Source organism: Coloeus monedula (assembly GCF_965178545.1).
Source record: "Coloeus monedula genome assembly, chromosome: 14".
NCBI classification, from domain to species: Eukaryota; Metazoa; Chordata; class Aves; order Passeriformes; family Corvidae; genus Coloeus; species Coloeus monedula.
This window is the reverse complement of record NC_138794.1, coordinates 10,849,021-10,870,125: the sequence shown is the minus strand read 5'-3', so window position 1 is coordinate 10,870,125 and position 21,105 is coordinate 10,849,021. Positions and strand designations below refer to the sequence as shown.

The window sequence follows — 21,105 nt, the reverse complement described above, 5'->3', positions numbered from 1 at the left end:
CTGCACACAGGTATTGCTTTGGAGGAGGTGGAAGTCCTGCAGTAGAAAAGCTGTCATTAGTCCAGCTGGATTTATTTAGCTGCTTCTGCCTCAGTGCCAGACAGCCTGAGTTAGGATATATTTATTCCCTTTTAGGGGTGACTTATGTTGAAGTTTGTGCTGTGTCTCTTACACAGTGGCAATGGACTGTGTCTCTTTTATGGTCCTGGGTTTATTGTTTGATGTCTTACAAGTTAAAACAGTGGAGACATCTCAAAACGGGGAGGCTGACTTAAATTGCCCTTCTCTCCTCCTGGATTTTTCCAGAGGGGCATACATGGGTGATGCCTCTCTCCATCCCCTTCTGTGTTTCTCCCAGAAACAGGAAATTTCAAGTGAACTCTTTTCTTGTGTGTACTCATATGTCTCCTTTTATTACCATCTTCACGGGGAAAATGCTGCTTCCATGGCACACACATGCACCTGACATAATATACCCATTTCTGAGCGGGGAGCAGCAAGGGAATTGATTAATGAAATGCATCTCTTGCTTCGATTTGTTCCGAGGGTTGGGCAAAAGTGCTTGCTCCATTAGCATTCAGCAGAAGCAAGTGAGGATTTTAAAGGCTTGGGTTTTTTCCCCTGCCACTCAACACAGTCCATCCAAAGCTGGATGGAGTGGATGGACTTACTCTTTGTGCTGATTGCCCTGGGGACTGCTGATCAGGATGGGGCAGTAGAAGAAAACCTGTTCAGCAGGTGGGATGTGTTATTCCTGCCCTAAGCTTGTCCTTCTGACCTGCAGGGTCTTTCCTTCCCTGGGATGAGGTTCCCATGCAGGGCTGTGGGGCTCTCTGTGTGCCACTGAGTCTTGCAGTAACAAGTAGGAGCATTGGGGATTCATAGCACCTGCCTTGCTCAACACTGCTTTGGTGCTGGTGGTGTCATCTGCCATGTTTCAGGCTTGTGGGAGTTCACTTCTCCCCCCTGAGAACCCCAAGAGCAGCTCTGGCTCCTCTGTGTAAGGGCTGCTGGCTTCCCAGTGGAGGGAGGGGATGCTCCAGGCAGCAGGGAGCCCGGAGGCTGGAGGAGGCCTTTTGAAGGTGGGAGTGGTGGAGGTTGGGTGGCGTGTAAAGGCTGTGACAATGTGATGACTTCCATCCTTCCACTGTGGTCCAGGAGTTCAGCTTCTTGGCATTTTGCTGGATAAACATATGGCTCACTGCCCAGTGATCCCTGGTGCTCTGTGTGCCACCAAGGGACCCATGCCATGGTCCCCATCCACACCTTGTGGCAGTGGTGGCCATGGCAAACGAGGAGGCACGAGTCTGGTCCCAGCCTCGTGTGTGAGTACTCCTGTTGAATGAGCAGCTGCTCAGGGTGTTGAATTGGGTTTGCAGGTTTTCCTGAGCCCCACATGCTCCCACATGGAAGTACCAGGGGCGTTACTGTAGTTGTGGGAAGGTGTAGCTTTCTACCTGTTAATAACTACATTGATGAAGATTTGTTAAAGCTTTTAATTTAGCTTAAACATTTTGTGCAAGGGAGGTTGGAGAAAATTACAGTAATTTTGACTGTCAGATGAAGATGTTTGCTGTGCCTGAAGGGAATGGGCCAGTGTCACGTGGCTGCTGGCAGGGAGCAGCAGGGAGAGATTTGGAGTGTTTCTGCACCTGGAGGGACAGGCCACAGCAGGAATCAACACACAGGATCTCTCATCATCCTCTCTCCACACGGACAGTGTCTCTTCTCTGTGGCGCCCTGCGTGTTTGGGATTTGAGGAACGGCAGACCAGGATTTGTTTTTACTTTAAGGATTTATTTTATAGATTTTAACCTATTTATTTTGTGAATTAGGGGAATAGGTGAGTGAAGGCCAGGGACTGTAGGCAGAGCCAGACTGGGCAGTAATACCTCCTGCACATGAATGCACAAGCTCTGTACCATCCGTGACTTTAGATGTGGCTTTAGATACTGTTTTGGGTAGGTGGGGAGCTGGCTTCTGTGGAGAGCAGGAGCAATCCTGTGCTGCCATATGGCCCTGCAGACAGCACTGCGCTGGCTCTGCCTGCGCCGTGCTGGGGGACCGTGGCAAATTGCTCCCACGACTTTCTTTGCGTGTTCCTCTTCTGCCCCTGGCCTGTTCAGAGGTGAGTCATTCATAGAGGGGTGGCCTGGGTGGTGTATGTGATCTCGGTGGGGGCTGAAGTTGCCCCCACCTTGGAAATACCTCCTAATAATTATAAAAGGTACAAAGAGGATGATCACGAAGAGAGTCTGGGGGCAAAGCACTGTGGGAGAGAGCAGTGAGCCCCTTTCAGAAGGCTGAATTCCTTGCATAGACTGCATTTTCTGCCTGGGGTGTAGTGTTGCTGGCTGGCAGCCTTTCCAAGCCTGCAGCCTCCTGCACGGATCACGCTGCTGGGAGAGGGGGGAGGGTGCTGTGTTCCACCATCCTGCAGTCACCCCTGGGCTCAGGGCTAAAAGCCTTGGCACACACGGCTTGGCTCCAGCTGGGTTTAACATGTCATCACGGAGGGAGCTGCCTGCCCCACTGCTGGTGGTGCAGAGCTTGGTGCTTCGGCTGTCGCTGAGGGCAATTTGCTGTAATGCTCTTCACCTCCTCACCTGCAGTAGGTAATTTTTACTGAGTGGCCTATTATGGTGTTCAGGATAATCAGTGCAGCGGGGCTGGGAGGTGTTTTGTGGCTCAGGATGGCTTTGCAAGCTAAACCTTAGTTGAGGAGTTAAAAATAATGTTGAGTATGTGTCATCTTTGTTTGCCTTTTCCCCTCAAGCATCTCCTTTCGCTGCCTCCCTATGGGAAAACCTCTCACTTAGCAGCACTTCTGGAGCAGCCCCTTCCATCAGAACGTGTTTGTGGGAAGAGAACAGCCCCTCCAAGGATCCTGTGGCCCCAGGGTGCGCAGTGTTTTGGAGCCTGTCCTGCACTCGCTGTGACCTGCACACACATCCATGCAGCGTGTCCAAGTGGCAGGACCTGCTCTCCAGTCCTCTCCTCCCCTGCCTGCTTCTTTTTCCTCCCAGCACCAGCTGTTTGCAGCACAGCTCTGAGTGTGCTAGAGGTGCTGCACATGTCCTGCCTCATCTATTCCACCCTGGTACTTCTGGGGATGAGACAGGTGGAACGCAAGGGATCAGAGCGTGCTGTGGTGTTGGCCCAAGCTGATGCAGATGCTTACGGAGTAGCAATGAGCCCAGCCAGCAAGTCTGTCTCTGCCTGACCCTTTCAGAGCCGACATCCAGGGGTCTTGTTCAGTCCTGCATCAAAGAAACTTTTTCACTTCTCTTGCTTTGATTTGGTGTTGCTTTCTGTGCTCAAGAGATCCCAGTTGAAGTTCCCTGTCCTCTCCTTCATGGAGGAGGCTGCAGGCTGCTTCTTTCAGAGCTTGCAGAGGTGTTTTTTTCCAGCCTATCCCTATCCCCACTATCCCTATCCTCTTGCTGTAAAAGGAATATGATGGAGCTGCTCAGCCTCTGAAGTCCACCCCAGGAATTCTGAGACGGCACTAACAGACAAACCTGTTTGCTGGGCATTGCCAGAGTTGAACCCCTGGCACCCACGGAGCTCTCGGCCTGTCGTGGCTCTGCCAGGAGCTGTGATTCGTCTTGAGAAGTGTGGCTGTTCCTGTGTGCTGCTCCAAGCGAGAGGAACACTGCACTCACTAATCAGGATCGCTGTTTGGTCACACTCCTCTGCATCCCAATGAGGCTCTGTCAGGGGTGCATTTCTTGGCTCTTTGCTTGAGCCGTTCCAGCACGGTGGGTAGATGGGGCTGGCTTAAGGTGAAGGGCAGGATTTGGTTCTCAACTGGGAATTTCAAGCTTGCAGGACCAGGTCTGGCAAGTGAAAGCCAGGAATAACCAGGATAGGTTATTGCCAGGGAGCCTAGGAGGCTCTGTCACTTTTTGTACACCAAGATGATGCCACTTAATAATGAACAGCAGAGAGACAGGTGACCCAACATGAAGTGGAGGAAGCAGAAATGCCAACAGATTTCATCTTTTCAGAAGGATTCCTGCCTCCCATCATGATCTTCCTGGGTACATGACCCTCCACAGCCTGCCAAAATATTCTCATTTTCACCTGTAGGATGAGAAGAGAATAATGGGAAAGACGATTAAGGGTATCTGCTGCCAGGAGAACATTGTTTTGATGGTGCCATCCTGAATATGCACTGGCATTTGATGGATTTTCTTTTAAACTCTTGGGTTCAGCAAGTTTTATTAACGTGAACTTAAAAGGTTTTGTAATCTGTAGAAATTACTGTGTTAAAGTGGTCTGCAGTGTGTATTTGAGAATACTAAAGCAGTTGGCTGAATTAAGGTCTTACATATTAATGTATTTTTCAAATTTTTCCAGGAAAACATTTTTCATTCCATTTGTATTGAATTGGAAAACTAAACGTGGCGGACAGCTGGTGGGAGAATTTGGTCTGTAGCTGCTGCGGAGAGCAATGAGTTGCTTGAAACATGTGATAACTATTTAAATTAAAGAAAAACACTAATGACAGCTGAGAATATGCCGAGGTTAAAATGGGTCATGCAAAAGCATTTCATTTTCCAAACTGTACATACTTTCTCAAGCTCACACTGCAATAAAGCATGTATGTGTGTGCATGGATGTTTGTGTGTGTGAGAGATGGAAAGAAAACTTCAAGTCTGTAGTCCTACAAAATCCAAAGCTATGATGGATGTTCTTGGAAAGCGGTGGTGAAACAAGCACATATTGTGTTGGAGGGCCAGGAGGTCACTTGGGGTCTTTCTGAGCACAGTGCTGTGCTCGGCCCAGCATTCAAGTGTGTTTTTTGGCTGTAATTTATGTTCATTGTGCCACGTTTGGGGTTTCTGGCACTTGTGTTACAGCATTGTTAGATGGATTTGTCCGGCAGCAAAGGCAGTTTAACAGAGATGGATAAAGCAGAAGCCAGTTTTTCTGGTGGAAAAGAGTACAGGCTTTCTGCCCCCGTCCAGGAGCCTGCATGAATATTCAAGACTCCACTGTGTGGCTGAGATGCCTTCCGGTTATGCTGTTGATAGGACAGATGCTGACAGCCCCGGGGGAGGATTTCTGCTGCCGGGTTTTGCTGTGTGCGTGGAAGGGGAGGAAGATGAGGCAGCTGTGCATTGCGGTCCAAGAGTGATTCCAAACCTTAGTGTTTTATCTCCAGAACAAGTTCAGCCTCTTTACTATGGAAGGACACATATAGAGAGAGGTGACCGTTGGAAAGCAAACAAGTGTCCTGGCATGTATGAAATCCATCCTCCTCTTAGCAAGGTGTCTGGATCCCCTTGGCTGCCTCCCATCTGGTTGAGTAGGATGAAGTTGGTTTTTGCAGGTAGGAGAGGGTGGGTCAAAACTCTTACGGGCTCTGCCTCTGGTCTCCAGCACTGCCAGCCTGTGGGCAGTTGATTTGTGTAAGGAGCTTGACATCCGGCTCTTGCCTTGTTTTAATTTCCTGTGGCTGCAGGAATGCTGTGAGGCAAGGGGGAAACTCTCATCTCTGGGGTTGTGGCATTTTCACTCTGTTTCTCATTCTGTGTCCTTCCCAAATGGCAAGTGAACAGACAAGGAAGCAATTTAGGAAGGTAACTGGTGAAACCACCTAATTGCCTGTCTTTCTCTCACACTGTTGCCTTAAGGGAGAAAATGAGGCAAGAAGCAAATTTGCACATTGAAACCTTTCAGTTACTGTTGTTAGGGCTGCTGAGGGTCTGTAGGGGCACAGGAAAGGGAGGAGTTACATTTCAGGCTATATTCAGGAGAGAAAAGCCTTTCTCTTAGCTCATACATCGTAACAGGTTTGCATTTCTCAGCAGAAACACTGAGTTACTAACTTTTCTTCCCTTCTTCTTTCCCCAGCATTATCACGCTTTTTCCAGCAGCCGGAGTCGCAGACAGTGGAAGAAAATGGCATGGCCCGGTTTGAGTGCCGGATCGAGGGGCTGCCCTCCCCTGTCATCACCTGGGAGAAGGACCATGAAGCTGTTCCAGCAGAATCCAGGTGATTCCCAGATTGCTTTCCTGGGCCAGCTTGAAAAAGAGCAAAGCAAAACCTGACCATTTAGGATGTGGAAGTCATTCTATAAAATGGTAGAATGACAAGAGAGGTGATAGACCAGGTTTGGACCTGATAACTAAGTCATATAAGAGGAGGTATTCAAGAGGCCCAGGAAAAAAAGTCCATAAACACCTAAATAAAATATCTTTCCCCCAGATATCCAAACCACAAAGGAAGAACAACCCTTGATATTGTGCCAGTTATTACAGCACAGAACCTGCACTCTGCAAGGGCTTGTATGTGCCTGGGATGGGGCATGGCAAGGCATGGACTGCTTTGGCTTGTCCTCTTGTGTGAAATGACACAGAATTCTATGGGGGATTGGGGCCTGGGGTGAGGATTCTTGACCTGGGCATACCCGACTGTACTCCATGATGTGGTTTTTCTTTGATTTTGGTTATGGTTTTAGTGGGAGGTCTGTAGACATCACTTCTGCAGGGGATCAGTGACTGAATTGTCCTTTAGTTCTTAAAAACTCCTCTTCTGTTCTGCAGAAGGAGCTGTTTCCCACCTGGGGAAGTTAATCCAAGTGGCAGAAGAGGAAAAAAAGAGGGTGGGGTGGGGGGATGTTTAGGAATACTTTTGCAGCAGTGACTGTTCTATAAGACTACCCACTTATATCCTTGAGTCTGGAGTGTGGCATCTAAAGGTTCATAGGACTCTGTTGCTTCGTAATGAAAAGAAAATTAATAAAAAAGGAAGGAAAAAAACAAAAAAAAAGGGATCGTAGGGAGAAGTGTGCCATAGATACAATGGCTTTTTAAATGAGACAGCTCGATGGATATTGTGAAATTACTTGCTCAGAGATTGCTTTCATCACAGGCAGCCTGAAAATTGTTTTCCTTGTAAAAGCCAGGCCATAATCTCTGGCTGCAGATCTTGCTTTTTAAATCATGTTCTAGCTAATATGCTTTTTCAGAAGGATTTGCTTTTTTTTGTTGTTGTCTAGTTGTTGTTGGATTTAATATAACCGGCTTTCAAAGGAATTAAGTGAATTCCAGGAAATGTTGGCTGCCAACCAGAGCTTTCTGTTATCCTCCCTGCATCATGCCTAAGGATAGGATCTCAGGCTGGCCTGATTACTGTGGGCTGCCTCTTGTGCACACTTCGGATGAGCCTGTGAAAATGCAACCCTTTGGCTGGGCAGGTGTCAGGGTGATGATTTCATATTCCAGAATAGCCGGGCTTGGGAGGGTGTGCAAAATCAGGCTTGGGGACTGGAGATACAGTCTTGGAGTAATGTTACTAACATCAGTGTTTGTGATTTAAGAAGGCTAGAATAATTGTGTGGAACTCACATTGCTTTTCCCTTTCCTTGCTTTCCCTTTTCCCCCCTCTTTTTTTCCTTTCCCCCCCTCTTTTCCCCTCCCTTTTCCTCTTTCCCCTCTGCTTTTCTTTGTTGTTCTTAGCTTTGGGTACTCTTTTCAGTCTTTGCCCCTGGGTGCAGGTTCTAGAATGGTGCCACCTCAAAGGTACTGAAAGCTAAGCTTAAAGAAGTACTTAAACCACCCAAAGGGTACCAAAGTGCTGATTGGTATTTTTAGAATACCTTTCCTGTCCCTCTTCAGTACAAAAATCTAAATTCCATGTGTGAGTAAGGCACAGAGTATTTTGCAGTTCTGGCTCTGGAGTACATTGAATAAATACAGTCTTAAATCTGCAGCAGCTGCTGAAAGGTGGCTCACAGGATTTCTCTAGATTGCAGTTGCTTTGAGGTGTGTGCAACATCTCTTGGCATAATCTGTGATTTAGGTGCCGGCTGAGTTTCACATCAGGTTCCAAATTGCTGTTTATTTTCTCTAGAGACAAGATGAGCTCTTGCTGGGAACTGGAGGTCTTTGGACGTCTTCACAGCAAATCCATAACCTACAGACCACGTGCTCTGCGGTCATTTTTCCACATTTTGGCTAAGTGAGGGTTTTATCTGTGTGTAGCATTTATTTCTGTGCTGTGTCAGGAGTGCCTTGATGTGTCTCATGTTCATGTACAGGACTCTGGAGCTGTGAGCAAAATGGTTTCCAAACTGAGCCTACAACAGGGCTGCAGATTCCTCACTGTGCTCAGGACTGGTGCTTTGGGCTGTCCTAGGCACCTTCAAAAGGCTGCAGGGAGGGTGTACTGGCAATTTACTGGGGAGAAGGTAAGAAAGGGGATAGAGCTGTTAATGCTGGAATATCCTCTGAGCTGTAGGGTTGCAGGGTTTGGACACGAGGCAGTGGCTCTTGATTTCAGTTCTTGAACACTGCCCTGGTGAGCAGCCCTGAGCCCCTCAGTGCTCTCAGGGAGGAGAAAAGCTCCGTGGGTGTGCCCTGTTCTTCTTGCTGCCTTTGAGGCTGTGGTAGTTGGCCCTGCTCTGAGTGTGCTGTCCTTCAGTGTAATCCAGGGGGGTTTGCCTTTCGCCCCCGTCGAGGCAGTCTTCTCTGAGGTCCTGACAGTGCAGCTATCAACAGCAAAACTCCTGGGAGTGCCAAGGTTCCAGCGCTTCTGTTGCTTCCAGGGCCTTTGTCTGTCTGTCCTTTAGGTTTTGTTTCCTGCTTAATCCTTGGTGAAGGTGAGCAGACAAAAAGATTTGCCCTTTGTGTGGAAGAAAAGCTCTGCCAACTGTCTGCTCTGAGTCATCAGGCAAATTTCCTTGTAGGGAGCCTGGGGATGGAGCAAATGCCCTTGAAGGCTGCATGAAGGCTTCTGGTTCAGGGCTGCTGGGACCCTGAAGAGCTGGAGGCTTTGTGAGCAGCTGGGAGAAATGGTGGATAGAGAAATTCTACTTTTCTTCCCTCCTTGCTTCCCCAGCAGAGCCGTCCTCGCTGCTGCCATGTTTTCTCAACAGGATGTACTGCACTGAGTAGATCTCTACCAGTGGTGCTGAAGGGACTGTCTCAAGCTCTTTTGATGAAGTTTCCCCACTCAACCCCCTTTTTTCCAGCTCCTGCTCTCTTTTGAGACACAGTGGTTTGTTTTGTGCCCTCAAGAGAAGCTGGGTCCTGAACGCCCTGGTCTAGTGACCCTGCTCTGAGAGGACAAAAGCCACAGACCAGAGGTCCATCCCAGCCCCAGTGAATCTGTGATACATCACTGACGCATCTTTTTGTGGCTGGGAGATGCCTTGCCTGGTGTTTGAAATATGTTGATATTAATTACAGACTCAAATAGCAGATGCACGACAAAAATAAATATTATCCCAGTGGGAGGCTTTCCCTCCGCGGAGCTGAGAGGATGCAAATATTTGTCATCTTTCTCCTGAGTTCTGATGAGGCATCCTGATGAGGGCTTTTGTGTGCCACCTCCTCTGAGGTCTTTTGGAGCTTGATTCTGAGCAAAATCTCTTTGTAAGTAGCAGGAACATGGCTTTAGGTATGTAAAGCCATTTGTTTGTGTGCGTGGGAAGCTTCAGCCAGTCTGTGTCTGTGAATCAGGCTGTAGGATTGTTCCAGTGGAGACAGAATGGTCACTGGAGGAGCTCTGGTAGCTCTTCTTTCTTCATCAGCTGTGAAGAGGACAAGACATGATGAGCTCAACTGTAGTAGCTGCGGTCCAGGATCGATGCAAGATTCACAGCAGGGATATTTGTCTCTGGAACAGACCGCTTGGGGCAAGGGAGGTGTTTCCATGAGTGCAGATTTAGGATAAATGTTTGCAGGAGCAGGCATGCTGTTGATGACCATGGCTTGAACACAGGATGAGTGATCCGTTAAAGTCTTCCTGGCTCCATGATCCTCGTTCGTGGCACTCCAGCAGTCTCAGTACCTGGAGAACCACAGTTTGACTTACTGTGATCTTTGTGGATGGCGGGACTGGCATTAATGGTTATAACTTGTCTTTGTGCTGTTCCTGTGGAATAGCTGCTATCCCTCCCCTTAGCAATTGCCTTTGAATGTGTCCTCTTCATAATGAAGACTGATAACCCAGAGCTGCCTGTCAAACCTCAGCAGCTCTGTTTATAGAGGCTTGCAATTAAAAATGGATCTCATATATAATTAAAAAGGATCACGTAGGCTTTGCGCCTTTCGTTCAAGAATAAAGAGGCTGCCATCTAGGAATCCAGGCAGAAAATGGAGATACTGACAGCCTGCTCCTACTTTTATTCTAATTGCTAATCATGTGCTTTGTTCAGTGTAATGCAGCAAGGATTGTGTTCATGTGTGAGCAGTGTAGCCATTTCATTCCGTGGAAGTGTTTCCCAGTAGCATCCCATGGGCAAATCAGGGGATACTGAATGCCCAGCTGTGAGTTTGTCACCTTGCGAAAGCCAGAAACTTGTGGAAGAAGGAAAGGAATCACTACAACCCAGAAATGGTGCAGGTTCAGGTGGCTGTGTCGTGGCTGCTTTGGCCCATGAAGGTGCAGCTGTGTATCATTTGGTCCCCCTTGCTGCACCCTGAGGTGCAGCAAGAAAAAGATGATGTTCAGACTTCTTTGCAATGTGTTTTTTGTGTGGCAACCAAACCTTTGCAAAAAGCAAGTGCTGAAAATGGCTGTAGTGTGTGCTCAAGCACCTGTATGCCTGGGGACATGTACAAATGTGTATGTAGAAGCGTGTGTGTATGGAGTTGGTTTGTACTGTCTAGTTGGTTTGTGTCAGCAAAGTCCTGTTAGTGTGGTCTCCCAAAAGCACCTTTTGCATTGTGAAGACTCCAAGGTGATGGATAGGTCTGTACCTGCTGCTTTTTGAGAACCACCAGTTGGGTTGCTCAGAGGTTCCCTGATCCCATTCTGCTGTCATTACCAGGACCTGCACATGAGAAAAGAAAGGGATAAAAGGGCTTTGGGATGATGAATAGGTGGGGCAATGCATAGCCTGTCTCACACTCTTCCTTTTGGTCACTCAGGTTTATAACTCTTCCCAATGGTGTCCTCCAAATCGTGGATGTGCAGGAGAGCGATGCCGGGATTTACCACTGCGTGGCAACCAACACCGCCCGAAAGCGCTACAGCAGTGATGCCACTCTCAGCGTGGTGAAAGGTGAGGTGCTGGCAGCAGCCTCTTGGGCTGGGCACAGGTCTGCCATATAATCATCTTGTGTGGTGGAGAGCTGTGCTCAAATACCAGTGGCCTTCTCTCCTCCTGGTGTGGCTCTGCACGTGGCCAGCTTTGGTTAAAACTTGTAGAGAAGGTGTTTATGAAAGATTTCTCTTCGCTGTGATGGGATAAGGAGGCTGAGTTGGGAGGACTCCTTTGTGCTCTGGAGTTGTTAGAAGGGATGAGGCACCCTGTTTGCTCCTTGGGGACAGCAGCATTGTTAGTGGTGTTCTCTGCAGCTGCCTTGGATGGCAAGACAGGCAAGGTTTGGCATGTGCAGACAAATGTGCTTCCCAAGCAAACAAGAGAACTAGCTGGAGACTGGAGTATCTGGCAGGACTGTGCCTACCCCAGGTTGCCTGGCACAGTCCAGAAGAGGTTGAGCACAGTGATATCTGACTTGTGTTCTGAGTCCATATTGGTGGTGCTCTGCTGAGCTCCAGAGATCACCAGCTGGGATTTATCCTGGTGATACAGGCCTTTGGAGCAAGGCTTTGGGTGTGAGCTGTCTTACGCTTCCTGATCTGGGCCTCAGCCTCTGCGTGCATTTTCCTGTGTAAGCCAAGAGTGCAGTGGGCAGGTCTGGACATGAGAATGTAGCTGAGAGCATAAGTGCAGTGGGGGTCTCCAGACTCCAGCATCCTTCCCAGCACGCCTGGCTGCCTCCCCGGCTTTGTATAATCCCTGTCCTGCAAGTGGACAGACTCACCAGGGCTGGGAGTCTGGCTGAGCTGTCCATTCTCTCAGGACCCCCTGCCACATCTGTCTCCTGTTTGTGCTGACCCCAGTGTATCTTACAGGGAGCTTTAACCTTGAAAGCTCTGAAATCCTTCCCAGACCCTTTCGTCTTTGTTTAGGATTGCGTTGCTTGACATTCTGCTCCCGATGTATTTTCCCAGCGATGGCTTTGCTGTTCATCCATCAGCAGGGAGTGTAATTAACTGTGGAGCCTGAGAACACACCTCTGATCAATGGATTATGTCGCGGAGGTAATCTGGGTGGAATCTGCAGAGAATTCGTGAGTGGTTGAATGCTCTGTATATAATTGCCAGCCCCTGCCAGATCCTCCGTGTGTTTAATGAAGCACGGAGCCGAGGGGAGCACTTCCTATGGGCAGTTCCACGCTCCAGAGACAGCTCCCATGTTGGGTCTGGTGTGCTATTGATAACTAATATCGATCAAGCTGCAAAGGTGAATTTGATGTCCTTGGCATCATAACTGATTCTGCATAATTGCATCTTGTAGCTCTGCAATGTTTAATCTGCTTTGCAAATGGAGGCACTGGAAGAGGTTAAATGGGAAGAGTTCCTTCTGGAGCACCAGCCGGCCTGAGCAGATTTCTGCCTGGAGTTCTCACCCAAATCTCTCTTCTGCAGCACCACACCACCCGCTGGCTGCTAAAACAAATATGTGAGGTTGAGTTTTTCACCAGATTGAGCTGATAGTGATGAAAAACATGCCTGTTAAATCTCTGGGGTTTTTTATAATTGGGGAGAATATCTCTGAGACAGATGGGAAACTGCAGTGACCTGTGCAGGCTGCAAACTCCTCCACGAGTGACTGGCATGGTCTTGATCCTTTTTTGTTTCAGCACTTCACCATCAGGGCACATTTTCTGATGCCTGGACTGGCTTGAGGAGTCTTTTCCTCCCTGTTCAGAAGCAGCTGATAATAGTTGGAGTGAACTGGTCAGGCAGAAATCCTTTCCTAATTATGAGAAATAAAACCAAACTAAACCAAAACAAAGAATTCTAGGAAAAAAAAACCCAAACCAAACTGAAAAACAGATGACAAAAGAACAATAGTCTGAAATACAGTTATTTAGTGTTGCTTATTTGGAAATTTTCTGGGACCAAACTCCTATGTGTCTGCAGACAGAAGCAACTAAACTGCTTCTTCCCTCCCTGCTCCTGGCTAGGGACTCCTTTGTGCCAAGATAAGGTGACAGTCCAGCTTTTCAGTCCCACTGTACTTCCAGGACCCCTGGAAAAGATTTGTGCAGTGGGACCTCGTGTCTCCTTACCCACTGTCCCACTGGCAGTGCTGTGTCATGATGGTAGAGGCTGTGCTCCTGGCAGATTTTGGGGTCTTGCTGGTGATAATGCAAATGCTTCCAAGGATCAGGCCTGGGAACTTTTCATGTTCATGCCTCTGCCTTCCAGACAGGGCTGGATTTGAATGGGCTGTGCATAGCAGAAGAATCTGTTTCCCTATAGCTCTTCTGCCCAGTTGTCCTGTTCCTCCCCCCTCTCTCCCCTGTTCCTGATACCATGGCTGGGAATAGTTCCATCTCCCTTATTAAAGGCCTTTTCCAAGTAAAACCAACGATTAATGTGACCCCTTTCTGTCATATCTGCACGACCTAAAAACCCCAGAAGTGTTGTTTCCCTGGACAGTGTGACTTCCCCATCCTGGGGGGAATTCCAGCTGTGCTGTGTGTCTGTGGCTGAGCACATGCTGGCCATCTCAGGCAGGGCAGGGAGCAGCGGGGCTGCAGATGTTTTGGCTGTGCAGACTTCATTGTGCAAATTTCCAGGCCTTCCCTGGGGAAGTGGCATTTGGAGCTGGAAGGGAAAAGAGCAGATGGGACAGCAGGATACAGTCACGCAGCCCTGAAACAGAGCCTTCTGCTGAAATAGGGGTGGTTTGGATTTTCCCATTGGATCTCCGCTGCTCCCCAGCGGACAGAGTGCCAAACACATCTGGCAGCACTGTCCCTTCAGCCCTCACCTGGACAGGTGATGAATGAACACTGCGGCTCTCTCTGCCAAAAAGATCATTAGGAGCTGTCTGTGGGATGCTTTTCCTAGGCTCCAGCTGTGCGTGCTGCCTTTCCTTGGGGTCAGCTGTGTCTTGTTTCTTGTCACTTCTTCTTCTGGGAGCAGGCTCTGGAGCCCTACCCTGAACTTGTAGATAGAGAACGAATTCCTTATGTGTCCTGGTCATGTTCCCAGGTTCTTGACATATACATGGGCACGTTGCCATACTTCATAAAGCAGCTCTTAAAATAGAGTAGCAGAAGGGTTTGGGGAACATGACGTGTGGTCTCAGCAGGTCACTTTGCCTGTCACTTCGCTTTCCCCCTCCATGTCATGCGCCTGCTTGCTCTTTGTGTGTTTTCATGGGAATAGGGACTCCCTCTTGCTGTGTGTTTGCCCCTCAACTGGCACAATGTAGCACAAATAGCAGTCAGAAGCTGTGCTGCTGCAAGAACAGTAAACTTTTGCAAGGATTTGATCTATTCTGTTTTTAAATGTCACAAGGAGGGTGGCTCCCCCTAATTTCCACTGCATCTTCCCCATTGAATGAATGCTGGGATATCTCTTCTCCACAGCTAACCCAAATTTCACTTCCCTGCAATTCATCCTATTAGTTTTACTTGCAAAGCATTGGCAATCTTGAAAAAGTTTACATTCCTCCTTATTTTTTAATCCCTTTGACTATGTATAAGCAGTGTGGTGTCCCCTAAGTGACCTAAAGAAAGTTAGACATCTTGGCAATTTTAGAATAAAATAGAGTTTTCTTCCACTGGAGTGGGAGAAACAAGTTTGAGATCCTGACCCCAGAGCTCCTTCGTGTAGATCTGTGTTTGTGTCTATTCATATTTAGTGGGTATTGCAGAAGAATTGTCAAAGCACAGTCCTGGGAGCCAGGACTCCTGGGTTCTCTCTCCCTCTCTGTTGTTGGGCTGCTGAGGAGAATCAGTTCCTCAAAGTTTTAATTTCTGTAAATAGGGATAATGCAATAAATAACATTGGAGTTGCCCTTTGGAAGGGATGGGTCAGTCTGGAGAGTGATTATGGGCATTTGGTGCTGGAGGTCGTGGAGGGGCACATACAGAGAGAGGTGTGGACATGTATCTCAGTGTGGGTGTGAGATTCCTCTTCCTTGTGCCCTCTGCACCCTGTTCCTGGTCTGTGCATGTGAGGTGGCCGTGACTGCTGTAACATGTATGGGAAAAACCCTTGCCTCAAACCAGGCTGGCAAGAATCAGAATCTCACTGTGCTGCAATAATGCAGGAACTGGAGAACAGAGCAGGGTGATGGGTGGAGGTCTGGGCTGAGCAAGCCACAGGAGGGGTCTCCCAGCAGCTAAGCACATCCCCCACAAGCTGGGATTTAGTGCCGTGTTATTAGAGATGACACTGCGAGGTTGCCGTTGGCAGAACATCATTTACGCTGACAGTTGTAGCGGCTTGCTGCAGCAGTGTCCCAGGAAAGTGATTTTTCAGCCAAATATTTGTATGAATGTGATAACAGGGACAGAGCTTGGAGGCAGCTGAAGCACCTTCAGGTTTTTTGCTCTTTTAGTGTTCGTATTGCAGTGCCTTGCAGGTACCAAGGGAGAGCCTGGGACAGGGGTGATTCCTGCTCCAAAGGGCTGTGGGAAAATACAGCTCTTGACTGGGATGAGCTTTAGGGATGGAGGGGAAGGTGGTGATGAAGTGAGCAACAGTCGCAGTTGGCCACCACCTTGCAGAAACAGACGTGCTGTTACCACAAGTGGATTTTCAGTCCCTGCATGTGTGAATGACGTGCTGGATGCTGGCTTGGCGCTCAGCCTGAGCCCTGGCCACGTGCTCTGCTCCCCTTGCGGCTTCCGACACAGGTACTGGGCAGCCAGGGGACAGGGAACTTTGGATTTGGGTCAGTGCTGCTCTGGGCTGACCTCCTTGACCTCAGTTGGGTGTTGATCCCATGTGTGCTGCCATCAATGGAGAAGGGCAGTGTTAACCAGAGTGGAGGGATGGTCCCACCTGGATTGGGGTGGTCTTCCTCTGGCAGGAACCCCTTGCAGGGGCAGCAGGGCCCTGTGGGGTTATGAGGGCAAAGCTATCCACAGCTGTGTATGGGCATGGCATGCTTCTTCTGGGAGGCAAGAGTCATTGGAACGTGTAGGGAGAGAAATTGTGGGGCTTTTTTATTGTTGTGTTTTGTTTTTTTTTTTTTCATTTTTGCTGTGAGTTGTTGGTGTAACCAGCAAGTGATGCACCACCTCTGGAGAAGGAGACAGTTCTGGCCTGCAAATGCCATGTTCCTATTCCGTGTGCCTCCTGTACTGGACACAGAACTGTCACTTCCCCCTCTCTCCTTTTAGCATCCCATTTTTCTTTGCCCTCTGGTCTCTCACATCACCAGCAGTTAAGCAGGGAACTGCTCTCCACTTGACATCCCAAAAGCTCAGCCATGAGGACTGTTTACAAGTGTTTCACAGCTCTGGTTTCCTGGGAAGCAGGTATCTGAAGCTGTTTGCATAATGCATCTGATGGATTCTGTAAAATGCTGTTGCTCCTGCCTGTGGCAGAAGGTGCTAAGCAAGCCATGGTAAGTGTGAATTCAGAGGATGGCAAGATCAAGGAGGAGATACACAACATTTCATGCTTAATAAATTGATCTTTAAAGCTAGAAGTGACCTTCTGCCTAACAAGCTGTAAACTTTAACTCCATCTCCCTTTTACTGAGCCTGGCAACGCTGGTGGGTTTGAAGCACGCGTGGAACAGGATTCAGCCCATAGATATTGGATGAAACTTGTGAAGGTCTGGTGCAGACGTCAGGCACCCATCCAAACACACAGCTCTTCTTGGCTGGGGTTCCTACAGGGCCAACATGCATCCACACCCCTCACGTTGCCGAGGGAAAACTGCTCGTAGCTCCAGTGTCAGCAGCTTACTCTGGGAGCCCAAGGGGAGTTCCAGCTCAGCTGTCTGTGAAGTTCCATGGGGCTCTGATATGCCACACTTCTGACAGCTCCAGCAGCCTACAGTGACAGAGGGTTTGATACAAAATGCAGAGCCCTCACCTCCCATTAAGCACAACAGCTAAGCCCGGGGATGGCACCAAAGTGAGTGGCAACAGAGGTGTCAAGGATAATAGAGCAGAACAAGGGATGTACGGCTGGGAATAGGTGAGCTGTTTCCAGGTCCTGAGGGGAAACTGGTCTAATCCACATGCAGGGTAGCTGAGCATGATGTTTAGAGCTGTCAGATGTGGCCAGGCTCGTGTGTTACTGTGCCTCCAGCTCCTGAAGACTAGAGATGTCTGGATTCAGGTTTGTGGTTTGTGGTCCTCTGGTGTTCTCCACATGCATCTCTTACTAATTCAGGTCTGCTGCACTTTTGAGGCTTCCTGAAATAAGTGTCTGCTGATGTTTGGTAAGGCTCAGACTGAAGCAGGGTTTAAGCAGTAGGGTCCATTCAGTTCTTCTCAGAGTCCCTTGGTGGTGGTGCAATCCTGTGGTGCATCAGCACATCTGCACTACAGGGATCACACCTGGCCTGTCCCAGAGAGTGTGGGACAGGCTGTGCCTTCATGGGGAGGCTGAAGGCAGCTAGGAATAGAGACTATAATTAGGTCAGCAGCTTGCAGTGGGCTGCAGACAGGAAGGTTGATGTGGTTGGGCTCCTGATGACACTTGTTAATTATTAATCATTGGTGTTACAGCTGCTGAGGCTGAGGGCTGGCAGTACCCTCCGGCACTGACAACGTCCAGCAGCTGGAGTGAGTATGTTGGAAGGGTCTGAAGGCATAGCAAAGCTCATGGTGGTGTCTAATCCCATTACTTTCGTCGTGGGATAGACATATGGAGCAACCTTGTCTCTGTCTCTAAGACCCACCAGTACCTACAGGCCTGGAGGGTGCTAAGGAACAGGAATAGGAGGAGTTGGCCTGGGTGACAGGGGAGGCTGAGTCAGGAGCAGAGCTGTGCTGCTCTAAGCCCTCGCTTGGATATCTTGGATGCTAGGGATCACTCAGAACACAGCCGGGAGTTTGCCTTCAGTAACAGAGATGTTTTTGCCCAACTCTGTTTCTGGTGCAGCCAAGGGGCAGTGCCACGTGGATTGTAGACAAGAATGAGGAGCAGGAAGAGAGAGGAAGGATGGGATAAGGAGGGGCAGGTGGTGTTACCAAACACTGTCTTAATGTGTAGCCTTAGACAGATAAGGGTTCTCTGTGGCACCCAGCAAGTGTCCAGCCTAAGGGCTTTGACAGAATCTGTGGATATCAGTGATGATCTTTCCCCATGGAAAGCCAGCTTTTCTTTCAGACTTTTCCTAGAAAAACAGATTTGCATTGTCCTGAGTGAATGCAGATGCATCCATCTGCTTTTAGTTCTCCCTTCCAAGTTGGCAGTCTCGGTTTGCTGCCAGACTGTGTTACTGTGGGCTCCCAGCGTGTTGTGTGTTCACAGCATCGTTTTTGGGAAGCATTCTGTGTACCTGGCATCAGAGGGACCCCACTGCAAAATCCCTTCCCAGAACGTTCCTCTTTTCAAGGCTTCTCAGGACAGTGGATGCTGCTCTGGAAAAGGGAATGGGGCACAGCAGGAGCCGTGGCCACAGAAGGAAGCAGGTTGTGTCCTCCTGCATGGTCCAGGGCCTCCAGCCTCATCCCTCTCTGCTGTCTCTGGATGTGCCTGAATTGTAAATGAATCTGATGTTGCAAATAAATCTGAATTGCAAATAGATCTGATGAAATAGGTGTCAGCCCCTGGGAAACATCAGCCTCAGAACACAAGGAGGAAGTGACTGGAGTGAAATGGCTCCAGTCACTGAGGCAGGGTGAGTAAGGAGGAGTTTCAGGGTGACTTGTGAGCCAGAACAGGCTTCTGTTGACCGTGTCTCTGTGTCATTTCACTGCAAGAGGTAAAAAAAAAAAGCCTTACAGTTGTTTTTTTTTCTTGGACCTTCCTCATGTATCATCCTGGAAGGTGATGTGCTGCCCTAGGATAATGACAAAGAGAGCTGGTGTAATGATGGTTAGAAAGGTGTGAGGATGTTCCCATTGAATCCCAAAGGCTGGCAAGCTTATGTCCCCAGGACCATTTCATGTTTACTGATTTTGGGGGGCGGGGGGGGGGGGGGGTGCGAATGGATGTCTGTATTTAAATCATGGATACTGTGGCTTTTGTCAAGGGTCTTCTGATGCTCTCTGGCTATTACTTTTGCACCTTTACTTCTGTGAATGGCTGTGTTGTGAACCCTGAGCAGATGGAGTCCCAGAGATGCTGAGAGATGTGCCCAGAGCAGCACAGTGACTTAGTGACAGAGACCAGGGGAGACTGGTCCTGCTGGGCAGCTGGGATATTATCCTGACTGGATGTCAGCCATGGGATGTTCCTGGTGTACTGTGGAGGTTCCTGTTGCAGTGGTGACTTTGCAAAGCAGCCTCTTGCAGCCCTTGTTTTTCTAGTCCATGTTTTTGGCAGCTGCTGGGGAATGGCTGGGGCTTACAGTGCTTTAAGGGCTCAGCTTGAGTAACATAAAGCTGTCTGGGTGTTAGGGTAGGGAGGCTGCTCTGCTATTCTCTGCTACACTGAGGTACCTCTGCTCCTTTCTTCATTTCTCCTTGTTGGCCTCTCACCTGATCTAGAGGCTCAACTCCCTCTGTACACTGAGTGACTTTCTTATAAGGAGTTTGCGCAAAAATCTGTGAAAATGTGCCAAGAAAGGCCTATTAATCAGTACTTACTATCTAAAATGGTGACACTATCAATGCTGTTCCAACACAGTCCTTCTGTCAGGTCTCAGCATCCACTGTGCCCTGAGCTGGGGTTTCCTATTGCCTGTGCTACATTCCAGCTCCATGGGGTGCTGCTTCTTCCTCCCACAAGTTCTCTGTGATGTATCTTCAGGCTTCTGAGGATTCAGATGCCTGAAGGCCTGAGGTGTCCAACCTTCTGGCCTGTGGCAGAAGCCAGAAGAGCCCCAGTTCTCAGAGCTCTCTGCAGTGGGGCCGCCTGGCTGTGGCTGCCGGGACAGCTCCTCCTGTTTATTTTGTCTGGCTCTGGCTTGGAGTGGTGCAAATGGAGGCGCTTCCAAGCGCTCTGGGGAAGCGAGCAGGAATTCGTCGTGCAGTCTGGCTGGCTCCCGTCCCTTTTGGCGTGATGAGGCGCAGTTCCAAATGCATGTACGCAAACAGAGAGCCAATGTTGACAGCTTTACAAGAGCTGGAGTGGTGGGTAAAGCACACTCCGACTGCTTTGCAGCAGAATTAAACATACCCTGGACATACAAAACTCCATAGCCTGAAGGATCAAGGGTTTGGGGAGTGGGGCAAGAGCCCCCCTAAAAATCCAAGGCAGTTCCTGGAAACCTGCCACTCTTTCTGGGCTTCTGGTTGCAGAGAGTTCAGGGTGTCAGCTTGTGGCTGAGCTAGTAGTACATTAAAGGATTTAATTTCTGAGCTGAAATCTGTCAGCTGTATAAAGAAGTTGAGAGGAATGAAAGAGTACTGCCTGATGGCCCCTTTGCCTGTCTGGACTGCGATCCATGTGCTCCCAGGGCTTCCAGACACAGGATGTGGAACTGGGGAAGACATTGGACAGGCTGTTTCTCAAGCCAAATGGGAAGCTGTTCCTAGTGCAGCTTCTCCTGCCACAGTCTGTGGAGAGACCCCAGAAGCTGTGGCAGGTGGCGGTCTGAGGAGTGTGTCCAGGTTGTAAATGGACACTCCTCATCCAAACTAATTAATCTCTCTCCATCTTTTTTTAATCAGAGAAATGTGTTCAGTCTGTTAAATTCTCTGTTTTTCATGTATATGCAAACAGGAGAGGAGCAGGTTTTATGAAGTGTAGGTTGGACATATATTTTAGGATCTGTTTGATGACTTCTTTGTTGGAGGTTTTAGGATTGTAGTTTTGAGATACAAGTGCTGTATGTGGAGGTCTTTTAATAACACTAAGAAAGTGATTGAACTATGTTTTAATCACATGTGTCTTTGTGTGCTGCTTTAAAGATGATGGGATGTGTCACTGCTCTGCTGTAGCACCAACTTAGTGAGGAAGAGAGACTGCCCATTCCAAAACATGGAGATAAATTCTTCCCTGTTCAGCTTTTCAGTTCAATGTTTGCATTGACAAATGCATAATTGCTTACAAAACCTTTGGAAGACATGAGGTAAAAAGACAATACAAAACTGATTTATTGAGCTCATCTGTATTATTGGGCAGAAATAACTTGTTATGCCACTACACTGAGCAATGGAAGCTGAGTTCCTTTTCTGCCTCCCTTCCTGGATGACTCATGT

At 48.7% G+C, this 21,105-nt stretch overlaps 1 protein-coding gene across 1 annotated transcript in view; it reads left to right on the top strand.

Annotated features, from left to right (window-relative positions):
* The window catches only part of IGDCC4 (immunoglobulin superfamily DCC subclass member 4), a gene marked incomplete at both ends in the record, with an annotated part of 84,197 nt that overhangs the window by 31,426 nt on the left and 31,666 nt on the right, over positions 1-21,105 (top strand). The window contains 2 exons of the mRNA XM_082290599.1: positions 5,863-6,004; positions 10,888-11,021. Of these exons, the coding sequence (XP_082146725.1) occupies positions 5,863-6,004; positions 10,888-11,021 (276 nt within the window). The remainder of the gene's footprint in view (positions 1-5,862; positions 6,005-10,887; positions 11,022-21,105) is intronic.